General features: G+C 38.9%; 1 protein-coding gene across 4 annotated transcripts in view; it reads right to left on the bottom strand.

The window, feature by feature from the left end:
* Nucleotides 1-19292, bottom strand: part of myo9aa (myosin IXAa) — a 118649-nt gene that overhangs the window by 53525 nt on the left and 45832 nt on the right. For 3 of the 4 annotated variants that reach the window (XM_032560207.1, XM_032560211.1, XM_032560209.1), the window contains exons 3-6: nt 4814-4908; nt 3350-3412; nt 2811-2910; nt 285-338 (exon numbers count right to left, since the gene is read on the bottom strand). In XM_032560207.1, coding sequence (XP_032416098.1) covers nt 285-338; nt 2811-2910; nt 3350-3412; nt 4814-4908 — 312 coding nt within the window. The remainder of the gene's footprint in view (nt 1-284; nt 339-2810; nt 2911-3349; nt 3413-4813; nt 4909-19292) is intronic. The other variant, XM_032560208.1, reaches the window with a different exon arrangement.

Raw genomic sequence — 19292 nt, 5'->3', positions numbered from 1 at the left:
AAACAGGCAGAGAGAGCTACTATGACTAGACAGATCAGCATTACGTAGAGAAGCAGCACAATGGAGGGGAAGGCAAAAACAAACCGAGCTAAAATAAACACAAGTCAACCCAAACCAGGAAATACCCCAAAAAGCAACAAAACCAGTGAAGGAAAGGGGCTTTGAGGAGAGGGTGTGCAGGAAAGGTGTGGCTTTCTCCCAAAGCGTTCAGGTGACATTAAATCTAATCCCCCACCCCCAAATGGTGCAGATGGTCGACACTCAGCTGAGGCTCATATACTGACCGGTTCACTCTCACAGTAACTGTCCCAGTGCGGACGGCTGCTTGTCTTTGTCATCTGGAAATGTTAGGGCAGAGTTCACAGGCGGCGGGGTCAGGGTTAGACGGCGGCATGTCAACAGAGAGGCTCAGACATTTCAACAGCAGCAGAATGACCAGCTCATCACAGTGCAGATTAATGCTTATTCGATCTGACTGAATAGCATGATTAAAAGCGGAGGAGTAAACATCCATACACAGAAACAGAGCAGATATTAGAGACAAACAGGGAAGAAAGCAGGTAAACGCATCCTTTCTTCATGTAGTAATCACAATAAATAATGAATTAATGCCTGTCTTAGCCATGACATTGTTATTTCCTGTTCATAAAAATGTCTAAACAAAATAAATTAAGATTATTATGATAAAAAAAACATTACTATTCTAATATAATCTAATTGATAACAGAGCACAATGTTTCAGGTATTACACAAGAATTTTAAATTCACCTTCAAGTCCTGTTGTTTTAAAATAAACCAATGACAAGAAATTTTCTACAAACCAACCCTGCTTTATCTGTGCGTTCTGTCGCTGCTTCCAGCATCACAAATGAATCAATCAATCAATCAATCAATCAATCAATCAATCAATCAATCGTTGAACTCTTTGCTGTCTCATGGCCACATGGAAAACAACATGTGCAGTACATTTCTAAAGTCAATTAGTGAGTTCATCATCATTTGACCATCATCTCTCCATTTATTAATCCATATAAATATGAATCCATCTGCTTTTCACTCCATCTATCTAAATGTGCATCTGTTTGTCTATCAATATTCATCCATCCATCCATCTATACATACTATGCATTTTCTTTAGGTGTAGTATTTAAAGCCTGAAGTCTACACAAATATTTGTAATAAATACATACAGTACAGACCAAAAGTTTGGACACACCTTTTAATTCAATGAGTTTCCTTTATTTTCATGACTATTGACATTGTAGATTCACACTGAAGGCATCAAAACTATGAATAACACATGTGGAAATATGCACTAAACAAAAAAGTGTAAAACAACTGAAAATACCCCTTATATTCTAGTTTCTTCAAAGTAGCAACCTTTTGTTGTGATTACTACTTTGCACACACTCTGCATTTTCTTGATGAGCTTCAAGAGGTAGTCACCTGAAATGGTTTTCACTTCATAGGTGTGCCCTGTCAGGTTAATAAGTGGGATTTCTTGCCTTATAAATCGTCATGAAAATAAAGAAAACCCATTGAATTAGAAAGGTGTGTCCAAACTTTTGGTCTGTACTGTACATCACACATTTATGAAGAAAAAAATTATTTTAAAATGAAAAATGCATAGGAAGTGCAATTAAGACATGACTTTGTAGTTTAGAAATGATCGATACTGGGGGGAAAAATGGAAACTGGAAAGATGAGTGTGATACGGAATATGTAATTTCATGTAAATCTATAGTTTTCCAAATTAAAATGTAAAAAAAAAAGACATTTTTTTTAGAAAACTCTGGCAATACGAATTGTGAAGGTTGTGTGTTTATAAATATTTGACTGATTACTATATAATCGACAGAGCTTGCACTTAAAATGAGTCGCTCATATGTAGTTTTTCATTAACACTAAAACGAACGGGCTGCTTTGATTTAAAAATACAGAATCCACAAGGCTTAACCTAAACAAACATTAATTGAACTGCATTTCTGATCGCAGGAACAAATTTATGTTAAGAAAAATCCAAGTGACCCTACAGGACACATAATGAAAACTGACAAATTAAAGAAACTGCGATATGTCTGGACGGCTTGTCACAGCTGATCAGGTGGGGTTAAAGGAAATCAAAAATGAGCTCTTTCTGGTGCAAGAGACTGAGTTTCATTTTAAACTCCACAAAACAATGCACTGAAGTAAACCAGTAGGATGTGAACAATATGCAGCACACGAATGTGTCCACATGTTTGCATGTGAACGCCGGTGGCTGGGAGGAATGGGAGGAATTCCCTGCTCTCCTCTGCGTAGGCGGAGGAGGAGGAGGGGGACCCAGGTCCCTGGTTGTCATATCGTGACTATGAAAACCCAGAGGCGAAGAGGCAACAAGTTTTATAGGACATTCGCATTACGTATGTTTCATGTGTTTTTATGCAAAACTCGTTTTTGTGGCAAGAAACACACAAAGCTTTTTTTCCCCCTTCCTCTTATCCCGTTTTATGAGTCAGAAAGCATGTGCTGAAACCTACCTAACACATATGCAGAATCTATTATCACAAATACTCCCACAAAAGTAAAACAAACAAATTAAGCGGCTTGTGTTGTGGAAGCAGACGAGAGAATTAAGATGGTAAATATGTGCTTGCGAAGGAAAGAGCAACTAGTTTGTGTTAAAAAGCCACCGAGAGCGTTTCCGTTGCGTCCCGACTTTTTGTTTTCCTGCGCCTGGACCCTGAGAATGATGAGCTGATGGCAGAAAAACTGAACAGAAAGTATGCTCAACACATGGGGAACATTTATTGTGCTATAAAAGCCTCTACCTGACTGAGGTAATGATATTCTTCAGGCTTCTTGAGGTGAAAGGCTTTTCTTTCTTCTTCACTCGATCCTGCCAGCAGGTAATAAAACACGTGGTAGTTTCTAAGAAAAAGAAGAGGAGGAAAGAAAACACTTCGTAAATATATAGATGGATGATTAAGTAAATAGTCTCAGAGCCCAGAAACACTTTCACTAAAACAGTAAAAAAGTCTTCATATATATATTTTTTTTGTAGTTTGAAATCCTTCGTTTTCCATCTCCGCAAAAATCAATCAGTTATTTGGTGAAATAGTTTAACTGCTCACACAGTGAAAGTGAGCAGTTTCACCTTAAATTTACAATACTCCCATTTAAAATTTAACAAAGGCAGCAATCTCCTCAGATTTTTGATTTGTGGTTATATTGTGAATTTTTGAACATACTGTACTTACACATTTAAATAGGATTTTTATGCTATGGAGTGCAACACCCTATAATTGCATATATTTGTTGATATGTGTCAGACATTCTGAATCCAATCTCAGTGTAGAGACGTACTTACCGCTCATTGTGCTCTTGATAGACCAGTCTCGACTTCTCCAAGAGGTATTTTTCTACATACGCCCTGTAAGAACAAAACAATAAAAAATACAGCTGAGACCAAATTTATTCAAGACCTCGGATTAAAATGGAAACTTACCATGAAGATTATTTTTGACTGGAAAAGAGTGAGATCTCATAAGATAAAAATAGAAATATGAGAAAAACAAAAAGACATCTTGAAAATAATGTGTGCTATGCAGTAGGGCTGTTACGATCCGATATTGGAAATCGGTCCGATATCAGTAAAAAGAAAAAAAAAAGAGCATCGGATTATATCGGCCTGCATTTTAAATCTTCGATATGGACCCGCTGATAGGGGAGCTCCGCTCCAAAATTCCACTCCAGCATTTCTAACCAGCAGGACTTGAGACCCGAATGCAGAATCATCGTTTGTTAATAAATCGATCAGTCGTTCTCATACTCATTCTTGTTGACTATTGTTCTCTGAGTAATATCACTCGATCAAGCCTTTTCTAACATTCCACACTACAAAACAAGTAGTAAAAGTGCGTTTGATTTGTGCCAATATTATTTCGGGTCAATTTTAGTATGGGCCAATACTCAAAGCTGCAATATCTGAATCGTATCGGAAGGGAAGTATTATCGGGGACAGTCCTACTACTCAGAGAAAAATCTTTATTGGCAATACTGCAATCAAACTTTTCTTTTACTCTCTAGCCAGCCTCTTGTTCATCTGCACTGGTTTTTCTTTGACTATTTGGTGACAAGACCAATAATTTGCCATCACCCTAATTTTTAGAACTGTAACGCATTATTTAAAAATCAATGCAAAATGTAATAAATCCTTGAACTCATTTTGCAGTACTTTCTGCCGCATATGTAACGACATTACTACATTTTGTGTCTATTATTACCAAAAGTGGCGGTAGTACTTTTTTTTTAAGAAATGATAATGGGGCGAATTATGTAATAAACAATCACAAACTGTTCATGTTCATCCTAATTATTATACTTTAAATAACAATCAGGTTGTGGATCCTATATGCATTTAGATTGAAGCTTTTGTCAATAAATCCCAATTGTTTGATCCTTTAGTAGCTTTTTCTGTTTTATATCCCAAACTGTCAGTATTAACCGACATACCAATCAAGGTAAAATGATCCAAAATGGATTTGATCACAGTTTGTCTCAATTATTACATAATGCGGTTTTAATTATGTTTTATTACATCTCATTGCTACATAATGAGATGTTACAAGCTCCCTTCACAGAATCTCTGTCAGATTCAAGTCAGGATTCCTGCTGAGCCACTTTCAAATATCACTACTCACAGACACATGTTGATCAAATCAAAACGTCAGATTAAACATTCAAATCTACCATCGACAAATAATTTGTGTCCAACATTAGCTATGTAGAAAAAGTAGGTTTGCAGAAAGCGGTAAATACTTGTCTTCCTTACCCTCTCACAGTGCCGCTCTCCTGGTAGTTCACCTGAATGAACTTGCCAAAGCGACTGGAGTTGTTATTATGTGCTGTTTTTGCATTCCCAAACGCCTGTGGGGGGGAAAACAGAAAGATGCGATCAGAAAAAACGAAAACAGACAATACTGTAGTTTTTTTTATTTCACAGAAAGAGTCAGGTTGAGTCAACTTTAGGTGTGGACAGTCTTTATGCGAATCGAGTGTGGAGAACGTTCACAGCCTCATGTCGGATTACCTTGAAGCGGTCAAGGTTAGAGAGGTTGGTGCAGCACAAACTTTGACGGCTCGGTTGAGACAACGTCATTCTGACGGAGATTAATAACAGATTGCCAAGATGTCTTAAAGAAGGCGTCGGACAATTTGCCAGAAGAAGACTAAAGAAGGGCCAACAGGATAACGGGGAGTCTTCAGTGAGTAATGAGATCCATGTGGCCGTGTGGAACATGTGTAGTGGTGGTGCTGCAATAAGATGAGCCAGTATTTCCCCTCACAGCTCTGTTTTTGTTGTATGGCTGCCTAGAGGGGAAGTAAGCTTTTTTTTTTACCATATATAAACCCCACAGTTATTTGTAGCTCCACCACAAGTAAACAAATTCCTCTGCGAAGCACTAAGAGCTGTCTAAAGCCTCTCGTCTGTGAAAAGGGAAAACACCCCTCCCTGACCTCGCCCTTCACCGAACGCTGCTTACAAACTCGCTCCAAGAAATAGCTCCAGCTGTAATCAAAGCTATGACCACTCACTATTTGTCCCAATACGACCAGAACAGATTGAAGGAAAAATATCCTCACATTTATTTATTTATCCCAGTATCCCAAACCTGCAGACTAAATAATGGTGTCCAGCAAGGCAGCAGCATTAAGTGTGGAGAAGGCTAGCTAAAGGTTGGTAGCATGTCAGGAGATGATGTTTTACAATGCTCACTGGTCATGTAGCCTGGTAAACAAAGCGTAGTCCTTTGTTCTACGCTTCACTTCATACAGAAGGTCTGGAGTCTAAACTTTTGAGAAATTATTGCTTGCTGGAGGCGTTGAACTTTTAAATGTTACCAATCACTAACGTTTGGCTGTGAAGTATGTAATGCACCAGTTCGATGCTATGATGCTCACCGGAAATTGCCTGCACTCTGAATAACCATCTGCCACTGTTGTTAACGTTAATTCGATATTTGGAAGCATGGCTAACACATACTGAACGGTTTCATTCACTTCTTCCACTGCCATTGCTAAAACTACAGGCAGACTACAATTCCAAAAGTCATCATTCACAACTTCTTCTGTTCGCTGATTGGCCAGGTTCCACAGGAGGAATCAAAGTCAATGGGAGAAATCTCAGACAGAGCAGTGAAGTGAGAAGAGAATTGAGTAGGAAGGCAATGGTCAGGCTAATGGTCACCATGTTTGAAATGCTGGAAGTAGTTCTCCTGGTGTTACACCTAGTAGATATCATACTCTCAAGAGAAACTTTGTTTACCACGAAGCTAAAAAACTTTAAGATTCTATTGGCCCACAAGGTCAAAATGAAGAACAGTGATCATATCTCTGCACGCCATGTGGCGCCGATATTTCCAGAGGTGCTTGCTGTTTATGGCACCCTCTCTCCATGAACTGAGCTGACCTGCTTGGTTCAGTGACTGCAGGTCAGACGGGGACAGACTAACAACAGTTTCTTAGCTGATGATAAAAATTTCCAGCATCTTTAGCCAATAAAAACCAAGCACTCCAGCTCTCACACTGTCGTCAGGTCACGGACCCCAGGTATTGGGACCATTTTTGGGCTTTTTGTTAACATTCAGCAGGAAGCAGGATGTGGAACAACTAAAACACAGAGAGCTGATTTATGTTTGAGCTCCGGTTCGTTCTTTCACCTGCTCTGTGTAACAAAGGTGAAGAAATCCAGATTCTTAACGCATGAGGAAATAGCTGGAGGGTATTTATGCCTCAGTAACATCCAAATCATTTGCAGAAGACCAATTAAGCAATCAATAAATAAATAAATAAATGCGTGAATCAAATTGAGAGAGATCTCAAAGAAAAGTTCTGATATCAGAAACTTCTCCTTAAATGACAAACATTTTAAATCGTTCTGCAGGCTTACTACAACGATGTATATGTGTCCATTCTCCTTCCTGCATGGCCTGTCAAGAACTATTTAGGAACCTCTCTGTCACTACAGTCCAAAACTACAAAGCATTTGGGTAAAATAATACTAATAATAACATTTTTAAAAGATTATAATCTTCCCTGCTCTCAGTCCCACAGTGTTAGTGGGACAGCAGGACTGACTGTGTTTAGACAGACATGATTCCCACCACTTCAGTTACTCTAACGGGTCAACAACATTATTCTTGGCCTCAAACCACAGAGCGAGCCAAAAGGCAGAGCAGTGACAGACTTGAGGCGGTGCCAGGGTGTTCAGGGTGTAATGTGTCTGAGTGCAGGCTCACAGTCAGAGACGCTGCCACCAGAATGATGTTAAAATAATTTTTCAAAATCCTGGATGTCTGGCTATGGATCAGTCATGCTGGGATATGATTTTTAGTTTTGCGTCAGAATTAAAAGTAATAGTTTTTCCCCTTTCTTTGATCCAAAAGATATTAAGGTAACATGATTTTAATCCAGCACCTCATTTTCAAATTAAAAGCTATTTATGCTGAAGACAGAGGCTTCCTGTGCTTTAATAAACTACCATTTTGTAAGTCCATGTCATGACCTGAATTTATTACTCAACAGAATAAAAGTGAGTCGCGCGACTCTTCCAAACCTGCATTTGTCTGGGATTTTTTTTTTTACATATCTAGTCTTTGTTTTTCCTTCTGATCTTTTAAAACAAGCATACATTAGTTTAAGCTGCTACATAAACATTTGTGCTCGCTTAAAGTACAGTATGGTTACCGTATGTTTTTGCAACGACACTCTGAGAATTTGTATGTCAGGTTTACTGGAGACATTCTCAGTTTTTCTGTGGATTTTTCACTCAAATTCAGCCATTTCAATTTTCAATTCAGACAGATCTTTATTTTCTTTTTTTTACTAAACTAAAAGAAAAAGCTAAGTAAATGCTGTTGAATGGTTCTTTTCTGAACTGATAATTGTGGGACTTCTTAGCTTAACTGCACTTAATAAACAAGAAATGATTTCTCAGTATTTGACCTGCTCATTTCCATCTTTGGTTGGTTGGTGTATTTGTACATATTAATATTTTTATACTAAACACTTGACTTAAGACTATAAGTTACTAATACAAAATCTAACATGTGTTACTAACATAAAAACAACTTTGTAGAGAAGCTACTTAAGACGGGATTTTAAATGTCAAAGACGACCATGACTCAGACATAGTTCGGCAGCTATAGATTGATTTTTTTGTCGTGGTTTTGCAAATTGTATCCCCCAGTTGTTATTTTTATAATTTTAAAAATTATAGCAGCTAAAGCCAAAGTGTGCTTTAAAGGAAATCTTTAAAGCACAATCAGAAAATATCCAGAATTATTGACAAAACCCTTTTGAAATACAGTTTGGCTCCTGATTGCAAGTAAAATAGAAATCAGACATTGTTTAAAATCTCAGTGCCACTCTGCATGTTTTATAAGGGTCTGAAACTCAAGTCAGACATTTGCAATACACTGTAATCTCCAACAGAGACTGCATTTAAGCAAATGTTCCTCGTTTCTTTGGAATCAGACTAGTTTCTGTCATTACTTTTGATGCCATTCAGTACAGAGTATTTAGTCATTAAGCTGTTTCACTGATGTGATGAGGATGACCTAATTTGTGCTTTCTTTATTTTTAGGCATCGTGTTTTTGCACATCATCAACAGCTTGGAGGAGATTTTCACACCGCCTTGTGTCTAGGGATCATGTGAGCCACACTGGGAACAGCATTGTTTTTGTTTTAAAGCCTTTAAATCAAATGGGTTGTGACATAACAAAAAGAAAAAGCTTTCCTCTGACCACACTTGGATTCCAGGATGTGCCACCAAATGTTCAGCGTTTCTTCCCCCAGCAGCCCAACGGGGGGAAATTACCCAAATCTGAATCAGTCAAAGAAAGTATTGCTCATTTGACCTCTGCAGATTCATATCCTACTCCATGATTTCCACCAGCTGACTCCCCCACTACAGCGCATGCACAGCATGACGACAACAAAGCAAAACCGCAGCTAAGTTGACCCTTCGTACACGCAGGTTATTTCCTAGTGCTGTGGTGTGTGTAGGCCCATTGCATTGTCCCGGGGCCCATTCATAACTGCGGCCCTTGTAATCTTAAGGCAGAGTTTCCCTGGGTGGATTGTGGTCTGTGTGGTCCTTTCATCACAGCGGTGAGAGGTGCAGTCACGGGTTCTAACCAAGAGAAAGCACAGTGGGCTGTGGGTTCTGGCGGTCACTGCCGCTGTGTTAAAAATCTGAGCACAGCATACAGGCATGGCCAGATTTACGCGGATGTGGCCCACTTTGGTGCCCCTGTCCACTAAGGAAAAATTATTTTACTAATGCAAATTACAAAACATTAATATTTAGTAATATACATCAGCAAGTATGAATCAATGAATGGCATGTTTAATACATCCTCTAGTCAGTAACTGTGTTGTTCCCACAGAAATCGACTGCAATTTCTTAAGTTTCAAATACTTAAATATTGTTTATATTCATAAAATTCCCAAAGGATTAAAACAATTCACCTAATTTGCACCTATGAGTTTTATATAAAGTGTAATGTTTGCAAAATACACATTGACTTAAAATAAATCAAATGAATCTTTGGACTTGCCCCAAAAAAATAGCACCCCGGGCCACTGCCCTTATAAGCCGCAAGGTTTCCCCCAGAAAACTTGCTAAGCCTGGTGGTTGGGCGCTAGGCCAGTCATTCATCCAGCGGCCTGTTGCGTTTTCGAGTTAAATTTTTTAAAATTAGACAGAAAATTTGAAAATATCACCTGATAATTACGTGTTATTGAAAGTTTGGAACACCAATAATGTCTTAAAAAATACAAACATTTTAAAACGACTTAAATAAATAAGTAATGCTTAGTAATGCTTAGTCTGGTGAGGGCACAAGTAAAGCCTGGCCCGCCAGGCTTATAACGCACAGGGGGAAACTCTGAACTCTATTCTAAAGTTTGTTCCAGTGTAATTTGCCATTGTAAAACATGGAACATGAAATATTAGCCCATTCTTATACTACAGCAACATTCATCAGTAAATAATCTGCTAACAGTTAACCATAACATTTCAGTATTTATTGAAGTCAAACTTGCTGTTTAAGTGTCTTAACACTAAATTGATGATCCAGTCATATAAATAATCCAGAAATCAAAGGTATTATACCCGACACATCATACTTTCCATCAAGGAAAAGAGCAGAATAAAACTAGAGCTAGACTGAGTTTAGTCAACAGAGGCCAAAGGCCAGCTGGTTCTTTCCATCTTGGAAAAACAGGCACTTCTAATGTATTTCAAGCCACAGAAGCTATGTTTCATACAGGGGACAAGAACTAAGAAATACATAAAACATGCAAAGATTTTCCTATTAGCTGATTACTCAAAAACAAAACAAAAACAGGCGGCTTGTTACCGGAGCAAAGCTAGAATAAAGTATTTGGCCAAACCAAAAAGTCCTCTTCTATTAGTGAGAAGGAAGTACGCATTAGACACGGCGATGGAGTTAAAAGGCAAAGCCAATAGAAAAATAATCTCGGCTCTCCAGCTCCCCTCAGCTATCAGAGACATCTTTTATATAACGTAAACCTCTGAATTAAAGCCGATGAGTGCAAAACATTCCTCAGTCCCAGCCTCCCTCAAAGACAAAAGCAAAACACAAATTGTACTCATATTGAAAATTAGCAAATTAACTTCCCCTGCCAGCCGGTAAACAGTCGACGTCTGGATGAATTTTTCAAATAAGACTGCATCCTTACCTTCAGGCAATGTAAACAGGCCCACGAGATTTCACTGTTTGAAAAGTGAGACGGTTATGCAGGAAATTGTGCAGACAGAGGAACAGCCATAAACCAAATACTGCAGGATAAACATGCGAGAATTTATTTGCAGAAAATCATCTGGAAGGTATGGAAAGACTGGAAGCGTTATTAGCAGATTCCTCACTAAACCTGATGCTGTAATGTCAAATTCTGAGCCAATGACAGCAAGAAACAGAACGATAGTAAGCAGCAGCATTTTGTCTAAGAATAATGTAGAAGTTCAGTGACAAACAGAAGACCTGATAAAACTCAACACAAAACAAATATTCTTAGTCGACGCCTATATAGGCTTAAAAGGATGGGAGTTCCAAGTAGAAGAGCACCAATTGCAGTTTTTTGGTCAATTACTGATCTTTAAAAAGCCTGAACTGCCAATTAAGATTTTGGTTGATACCAATTTTTTGTTTGAAAAGTCACTAAATACAGCAACAATGTCACGAATGTGGGAGCAGTCTGTTAGTGTTGTTAACCGTGAATCTGCAGATCTGCACCACATTTACTTTTTTGCGTGACATTTCTTTTCTCACAGAAAAGCAAAAAGTTGATGTCAGGGAGAGACAGGACGATCGCTGCATCTCTACTGAAACCGCATTCCTAAAGTTAATCTCTCATCTCATTCAAGAGTTTCAGCTGATGGTAAAACCTGATAATTATTTTTTCACACACTGCGCCAGTCGGTTATGTTGCTAAGCCATACCCATTCTCACTCCTCCTGCCATGCAAGTACTAATTTTTCTCTGCTGAACTTCTGGCCCCGTGTTACATAATCCAATCTGCATCCTACAGCATAACACGCATTACGCTGCGCAGAAATTCCTCTAAGTCAGATGGAAAAAAGGCCGGAAAACAAACAGGACCAGCAAACTTCTGGCTCCAGTTAAAGTTTTACGAGTTGTACAGATGAAAAATACAGTAGTGTTTTCTGTTGATTAGGTAAATGATAGACACAGAGAGGGAAGAAGATGAAGAGGAGGTAAAGGAGAGCAGAAAGAGAGGAAAAAAGGCTAATGAAATTTCATAAATTTGTTTTGGTTTTATGCATTTATTAGGATAAAAGGCAGACATGGGTAGATAAGTCAAAATTTGTAGCACAGCATACTTTTACTGAAGTGAAAGTAAAAACTATTTCGTAAAAAACTATTCAAGTAGTCAGTGACTGATCATGACATCAAATTTAATATTTAAAAATGATATAATCAGCTAGACAGAAATATTAGGGTATGTACAAATTCTGGAATTTTAAGGCTAAATAAATAAACACAAATGCATAATAACTGCAAAATACAATCAGGCATAAGAAAATTGTCCAAATCCACTTTTTTTTTCCCAACAAAAATGATGAAATACTAACAGTAGGGAATGCATGTATGTCAGAAAAAGGTAAAGTACTTCAAGTAATGATATAGACAAATACTGCATATTTACTTTATCTCCCAATGGCACAGCAGATGTAAAATAATGAAATGATGAAGCTGTGTGCAAACAAAATCTTTCACTTAAACTGTAGGTGTGCGTCTGGCGTCTTTATGGTAAAAACGAGCTTAAAGAACAATCACTCTGTTCTTCATTCAGTGTAATCACTCGCTCTGGGTAGAGTAGTCCACATTTTTACTGAAGTAAGAGTAGCAATACTTCATTACACTCAAACGTGAAAAGTGTTGACTTCTTTTAACAATTTAATTCTTGTCCTTCTTTTTGACGGAAACTCTGCAATTGAGAAATTGTGCTTTTTCAACATTAGCAAAATATAGGAAGAGACTTGAACACATTTGTAGCGGAAACGCAGCTGTTGAGTGTGTATATAAAAGCTAAGCAAGAAAAAGTAAAACGACGTGTAAAAGAAAGCATAACTGAATCCACTTGTCATTCTGCTGATGATGGAGGAGCAGCGTGTCCTCCATCATCAGTCTCTCTGCAGCGTTGGGGAGAAATGTTGTCGTTCCTTCCTCTCACCCCACTGAACTCTGAGTCACTCCACCAACATCTCCAAGAGACAAAACCTGATTGTTGGGTCCGACTGACCACAGCGCCCACCACAATGTTCAGCCACCAAAATTAGCGGCTGAATATTTAAGCTTGAATCGTGTTATCATTTGCTAATGACAGCTCTGACAGGCCCACCAGCTTCGCTCGCATTGAGCCTCGTGCTGCAGCACACAAGCTTCCCCTCATCCAGCTTGAACGTCTGCCAACAAACTGCAGCACTGCAGACATGGGCGCGGCCCGGGTCGGTCTCCTCATCCAAATGTAGTGATGTTATGAAGCCACTAAGACCAAGTGATAATTTAAATAGAAACCTCTATCAATAATAAAACCACAGAGTGTTACTTTTAGGATTAAAGTGTCACGCCCCCGGTTAAATAAACAGATAAGATATGAGTGGCTCCATAAAAAAGCTGAATGGAGCTTATGAAAACAACTCCCTAAAAAATATAGAAAGAAAAATAAGTCAATTGCTACGTTTTCTGCATCTCCAACACTAAAGGCTCTCTTCAAAGATTTCTTGGATGTAAATCATTTTCCCTCTAAAAAAAAAAAAATTCAAAAGTCTGATTACACGAGCAAAAATCAACTCTGAAGACGACTGGCTAAAAGTAAAACTGTAAGGTAATCCTGTTGTATTTTACTGCTACATTAGGCTCTGTAGGGGGCAGCGTGAAGCTGGTGTGCCAATTTACACACAAAGAAGAAAAAAGAGTTTGTGGTAATACATCTTACATTGACTGATGAATCAGGTGAGATCATAAAAAAATTAAATGACACATGGCAGACACTGTGCCATTTATGAGTGACTAAGTTGTGTCCAGGATCATAATGAAACTGATAAAATTATGAAAAACAGAAAGTCAAATTACAATCACAACAGGATAGAGCTAGTCTGGCAGAAACGTCCTTTTTTCCCAGCATGGCACTGATCTAAGCCGTAGATCCAACAGCAGTAAAAGCAAAGCTGGAGAGAAAAGCACAGAATCCAGAACCATTAGTAATGGACTGGCCGTCAAATAGCAAATGACGAATATGAACGTGGGATCAACTTGCCAGAGAAGGAAATAAAACACAACCACCATACAAATAATAAGAAGTTCAGTCTTTTGAGGGACTTCAGTGAGTTCAGCCTGTGGTAGATTTAAATGTAGTCTGAAAATATCAAGTTGTTTAGGTTTTTTACAGCAGTAGAAATTGCGTCTGAACATTAGCAATGCTTTTCAGGACTTGTTGGAATGTATTTAAACATTAACTATAACAATTTTCACAAGTAGGGGCTGGATTAAAAAACAATGTTATTCAAGAAAACGCCAACCTGTTCCGAAAACAAACAAAAAAAGAGTTTGGGCTTACCATTTCACATTAATAGTTGCAAAATAAAAGAAAACAGGAAAATTAGAGAGACTGCAGAATAATTAAAGGCTTGTTTTTTTAATGGTTTGGACAAATGTTTACATGTCTGCGCTCTCTAATGATGTAACGTTCCACACACCAGCACCCACTTACATTCCTCGCTCAGAGCCTCTCCTCTCAACATGTTTATTTCGTTGGCTGGGTGGGGATAACGTCGGTTCAAGTACGCCTGTGAACCCCTGAAAGACGATGAATGAGTCACACAGCAGCGCGTTTTATTGGTCAACACGTGTTTATTTATGGGATGGGAGCAAACTGACTTTATGGAGTATCACAGGAACAAATTTTAAAACCCAAGTTACTGAACATAGAAGTTCACTCACACGCCTTTGTTGCCACTGAGCTGTTAGTAATTAGTTTGCTTCGTGGTTATTTTGGTTATTTTTGCTTTAAAAATTGAGATGCTTGTATGCAAGTAAACCTAGATATGAATATATAGCTGCTGTTCTTCACCTAAGCACTTGATATGAATGTGAAGAATGATTTGTACTCCACTGATCTGGCTATATGTTGATGAAGTTCTGCCAATAATTATCATTTGCACGTTTCAGAAGTTTTGTTTGATGAACTTTCAGTCCAACAGTTTCTACGTCACAATTTGGGTTGGGAATGTATTCGTACCGACAACCTGCACCACAGTTTTATAAGCAGAGAAAGAATGAGAACCATCTGCCTGGTCGATCATTCGGGACCTGACATCAGTTGGAAACTGATTGAAATCAGGCATCGGTCATGGACCCCTACATCAACGCAGAGAATTAGTTACAGCGTTCTAAAAACAGTTTATTTAAAAACTAAAATGTTTATATCAAAGTGCTTTATATCTGGAATGTTTCATAATAACATACATCACTTTAATCAGTCTAAAATCAAACTGAGTAACGAGGCAAATTTGGTGGCATTCCACTCAGCTCTTCGCTTTGATGATGGCCGCCGGCTGAGTGACCAGAGTCAATTTGTCAGCATGTTCAGGATGTGTTTAACCAGCACTGAGCAAATGTGCTCTGCCTTTAGGAAAACAGGCCTATCTGTTGGAGCAAACACTAATCTCTGTCACCCATGCCCCCTCTGTCAATCGGGGATTTCTCTTTATCGAGATAGCGGTTTAGCTCGTTAAATGTTTCAGTCACTCCTTTTGCAGAACAGGTGCTTCTGATTATCTGACATGTTGTTGACAGTGACATTAAAAGATGAGAAAACGACATTACATAAAAAGGTCTTGGACCAGATCGAGTTTATACAGGAGCGATCTGGGATTACCTCGGTGTCCTGCTGGAAGACGACTAACGGATCCAAACAAACCCATAAGATCAGCACAAAACGGATTCGGAGTTGTGACAATGATCTGCAGCTCATCAGAATATATGCTAAAGCTATGGCGTGATTCAAATGGAAAGAGAAATTAGTCACTTTTTTTTTACTTCCATTTCCATCCAAAAGGGGAAAAAAATCCATTCACCTTCTGCTAAATTCTATGCTTTGTTTTATATTATAAAAACAGAAGTAAAATGGCCATTCTCGCAGACGAATATCTACTCTCAGAAATTTATTTATTTTATTAAATTTTTTTTTCTACAGGTCTTCAGACGTTTTCAGCTCTAAAGTTTTATTTGCCAGTACTGAGATCAGAATGGCTCTTTAGGCGGTAAAAGTTGCAGACCCCTGGCGTACATGTACGGATGAGTTTACCTGGATTACCAGACATAATAGTGGGTAACAATAGTCAGCATTAGTCTACAGAACCTTACACGTTCTGCTCCGTCTTGTGCATGCTTCTGCGATTTGTGTGTGGCTTTGTCTCCGTGTTTTTTGGAGGTGTGCCACGGGGTTGGCTCTGTGGCGTGGTGAAAGATATCCGGAGCCACAGAGAAACTTTAATCCAACTCTTTACATTCTGGCTGAGTGTTTGTACAAACACGGCGAGCCACCGCTGCATTTCCAGCTGACAAATGTCCCACCTCAGGAGAGTCTGTGAGCACCAACGCCCAGCATCAAACAAACAATACAACCACCTGTTTGTTAGTTTCCCCCATGTAGAATTTCAACGTCTTGGCCAAGACTTCATGAAGCCACTGAGAAAATGAGCTACAAAAAAACAGTCCCACTCAACGCTGAGCTCATAAAAACTGGAGCTGCTCGCAGTCCAGACATCAGCAGAAAAAGAGGAAATGCACTAGGCGCAGAGAGAAGCTTCCCAAATCTGGCCGCCATACAGTGAGCTGGAATGTTACAGTGAGGGGGAGTGAGAGGTGGGGACACAATGTCCTGGAAAACACTGAGCCACGTCCCAATTTACGGTGTTCACACATGGGAAGTCAGGAAAACGGCAGGAGCTGCAACAGACTTGGGACTAATTATAAGTCAGCTTTGAATCAAATTCTTCCAGAGCTGAAAATTTAAGACGGCTGTTTGTTGCTGTTGCGAGTTAATGGGGCGTAACAGAACTGAAGAAAACACTAGACAAAAAGAAAAGAAATGAGTGCATCAAGAAAAAAAAGATTCTTAAAAAGGATGAGGTAACTTTTAACTTAACTTTTGTAGTTCTCACTTCTTAAAGCTGCTGCTTGCATTTTGGAGGTTGGAGGGGAGGATCAAACTCACAAATATTTATTTCACTCAGCTTTTCTGAAAAGCTGACTGACCTACATATACGGCCAAGCGCTTCCTGAGTTTCCTGGCATCTTCAGCCGCCTGCAGCGGAAATCCAAGTCAAGGTTCACCTTTGATCAACTTCATCCAACAGAAATGCTGATTTACTCCACTAGTGGAGGGTGTCTTTTAATATGAAAGTGTTAAAAATATACTACAATGGTACCATTGTCTTACTTATGCAAACAATACGATAAGTAAAAAAAAACAAAAAACGACTACCATCGGCCAAAACCAATTCCATCCTCCAAGCCTTTATTCTGCACTTGGCACAGATGAAAATAGTAGGTCCATTAAACACTGAAATGTGTTGTCCACTAGTTTTTTAAGAATCCAGCTACACACTGTTAGAAAGGAAACAATTAGTATACCATGTACCTTTGTTTTCTCCCTCCATCACAACTGTAAACACTATGAAGTTTACAAGAACTAGAACTTCAAAAAAAGACCAAGATGGAGCCGTTCAGCAACAAAAACTCTAGGTGGGTTTGGTGCAGAATAAAAAGAAAAGCAACTCACACCCACTGCCAACTACAGTGTTAATATTCTTCTTAATGAATATTAATAAAATATTAATAAAAGAGCAGAAATACTGACTTCCATTACCAAAGATTCACCCTCTAAAACACACAAATAGAAAAAAAAGATCATCATATAAACTGTTTTATGTGTAACTTAGTCGCATCAAAAGCTTCCTGTTAGCCACTTATGCTAATAAAATCCAGTTAATGTTCAACTCAAGCTGACAGATTAAATGTCCATACGTGTGTGTGTGTTGGTTATACCCTCCAGCTTGTGTGTGTTGACCTCTCTCATTACCCAACACCAACACAGAGTAAATCTCCGTTCAAACACCTTTCCATGCTGGAACAAAGTCGCAACAGGTGGTCAAGTCGCAACTAGCTCATATGTGAGCCGCATGTCCAACATTAGCTTGGAGTTAAACTGTGGCAACAGGGTGCAGCCAGGTGTGGCGGGTGACTTACTGTAGCACAAGCTCAACACTAAAACTAATCCACCTGGTCAGGGCAGAAAGGGGGTCAATCCAATTAGTTTGATCTGGGAGACATAAACATCAGCCTGTGTGTGCAGTTCGGTCCCACCGAATCTGTCAGGATTTCTGTTCTAGACACACAGATGTGCTGAACCATTAAAATAAGACACTCTACTTTCTTTAAAAAAAAAGCCTCAGAAGAAGTTATGAATGTTGTTAATGCAGCTCTTGCTCAAAAGGTTAACATACATGATAGGGCTGAAACGATTCCTCGAGTGATTCGAGTACCTCGATTATTAAAATTCTTCGAGGAAAATGTATCCGCAGTTTTCAGGTTCGGCCTGGGAGGATTTTATTGATTGATGATAATGTCCGGGTCTTTGTCGTTTTTTGGGGGACCAATAAGCATCCTTAAAATGACTGGCGCGAAGCCTGGAGTACGGCAACTTTTTCCCTTCCAGAGATGTTGCCTGGTGCCAGTTCAGAACGAACGGCGGGGAAAAGCGCTGCAGGTGTATTTATACAGGTGAGAGGATAGACTGAACACTGCGGCCGGCTGCGCATTAGATGATTAACGTAAGTGTAGCTTTACGGACGAACCGGAAAATTTATTTCATATAATCCCGGTCTCTACAAATGGGTGGCGGAGCTCATTGTGACGGTACATAGCTGGTAGATGAGTTTCTGTGTGTGACGAACGAAGGGGACAAATCCCGTCGCTAACATGAACACAAAAGCTATAAATGTCTGGGCAAGGTGAGAGTTCATCTATTAAATTGACTGAAGATTAATACATAAACCAAAAGCTGGAGTATTGTCAGAATTGAAATTCAACCAGAGAATAGAGTGCACGCACTAAAAATTTTAAGTCCTTTTATAGCATGATACATGCAGTGAAAGACAGCAAAAATTTGTTCAAGTTAATCGTTCAAAGGGTCAAAATTTAGAGTCTGTTTATCATAAAGGGGAACAGCATGTGGTATAATCTCTAAAACGAAAACACACTAAATCATAAAACCAAACTGCAATTTCATAAAATACGGTACAACAGCCACGTAACAAAACTGGATGTAATTCCAAGAGAAACTTGTCAGGGAAGCTGCAATGACTGACAACAACAGAAAAATCAGCTGCAGAAATTTCTGCCAAGAACTGGTTTTGTTCCACATGTGACAACAATCTTCTGTATTATCCACATTTCTCTACTAAGGAGTCGGGTTGCAAGACAGAAGCCTTCCTTATTCCAAGGAAAACATCCAGGCCTGGCAAAACTCTTTCAAAACCTTGGATATGAGGAAGAATGAGCAAGGATCTGATGAAACCATCCTTGTACCCTTGGTAAAATATTCAAAAAGTTAACTTTAGAGTAAAAACAACACTATGTATCAAGAAAAAGAAAAAGAACAGTAATAGTGAAGCCAAGTGATAGCAGCAACA

Source organism: Xiphophorus hellerii, chromosome 4, assembly GCF_003331165.1.
Source record: "Xiphophorus hellerii strain 12219 chromosome 4, Xiphophorus_hellerii-4.1, whole genome shotgun sequence".
Taxonomy (NCBI): domain Eukaryota; kingdom Metazoa; phylum Chordata; class Actinopteri; order Cyprinodontiformes; family Poeciliidae; genus Xiphophorus; species Xiphophorus hellerii.
Note: the sequence above shows the minus strand (reverse complement) of the source record. Positions and strands in the feature narration are given on the sequence as shown.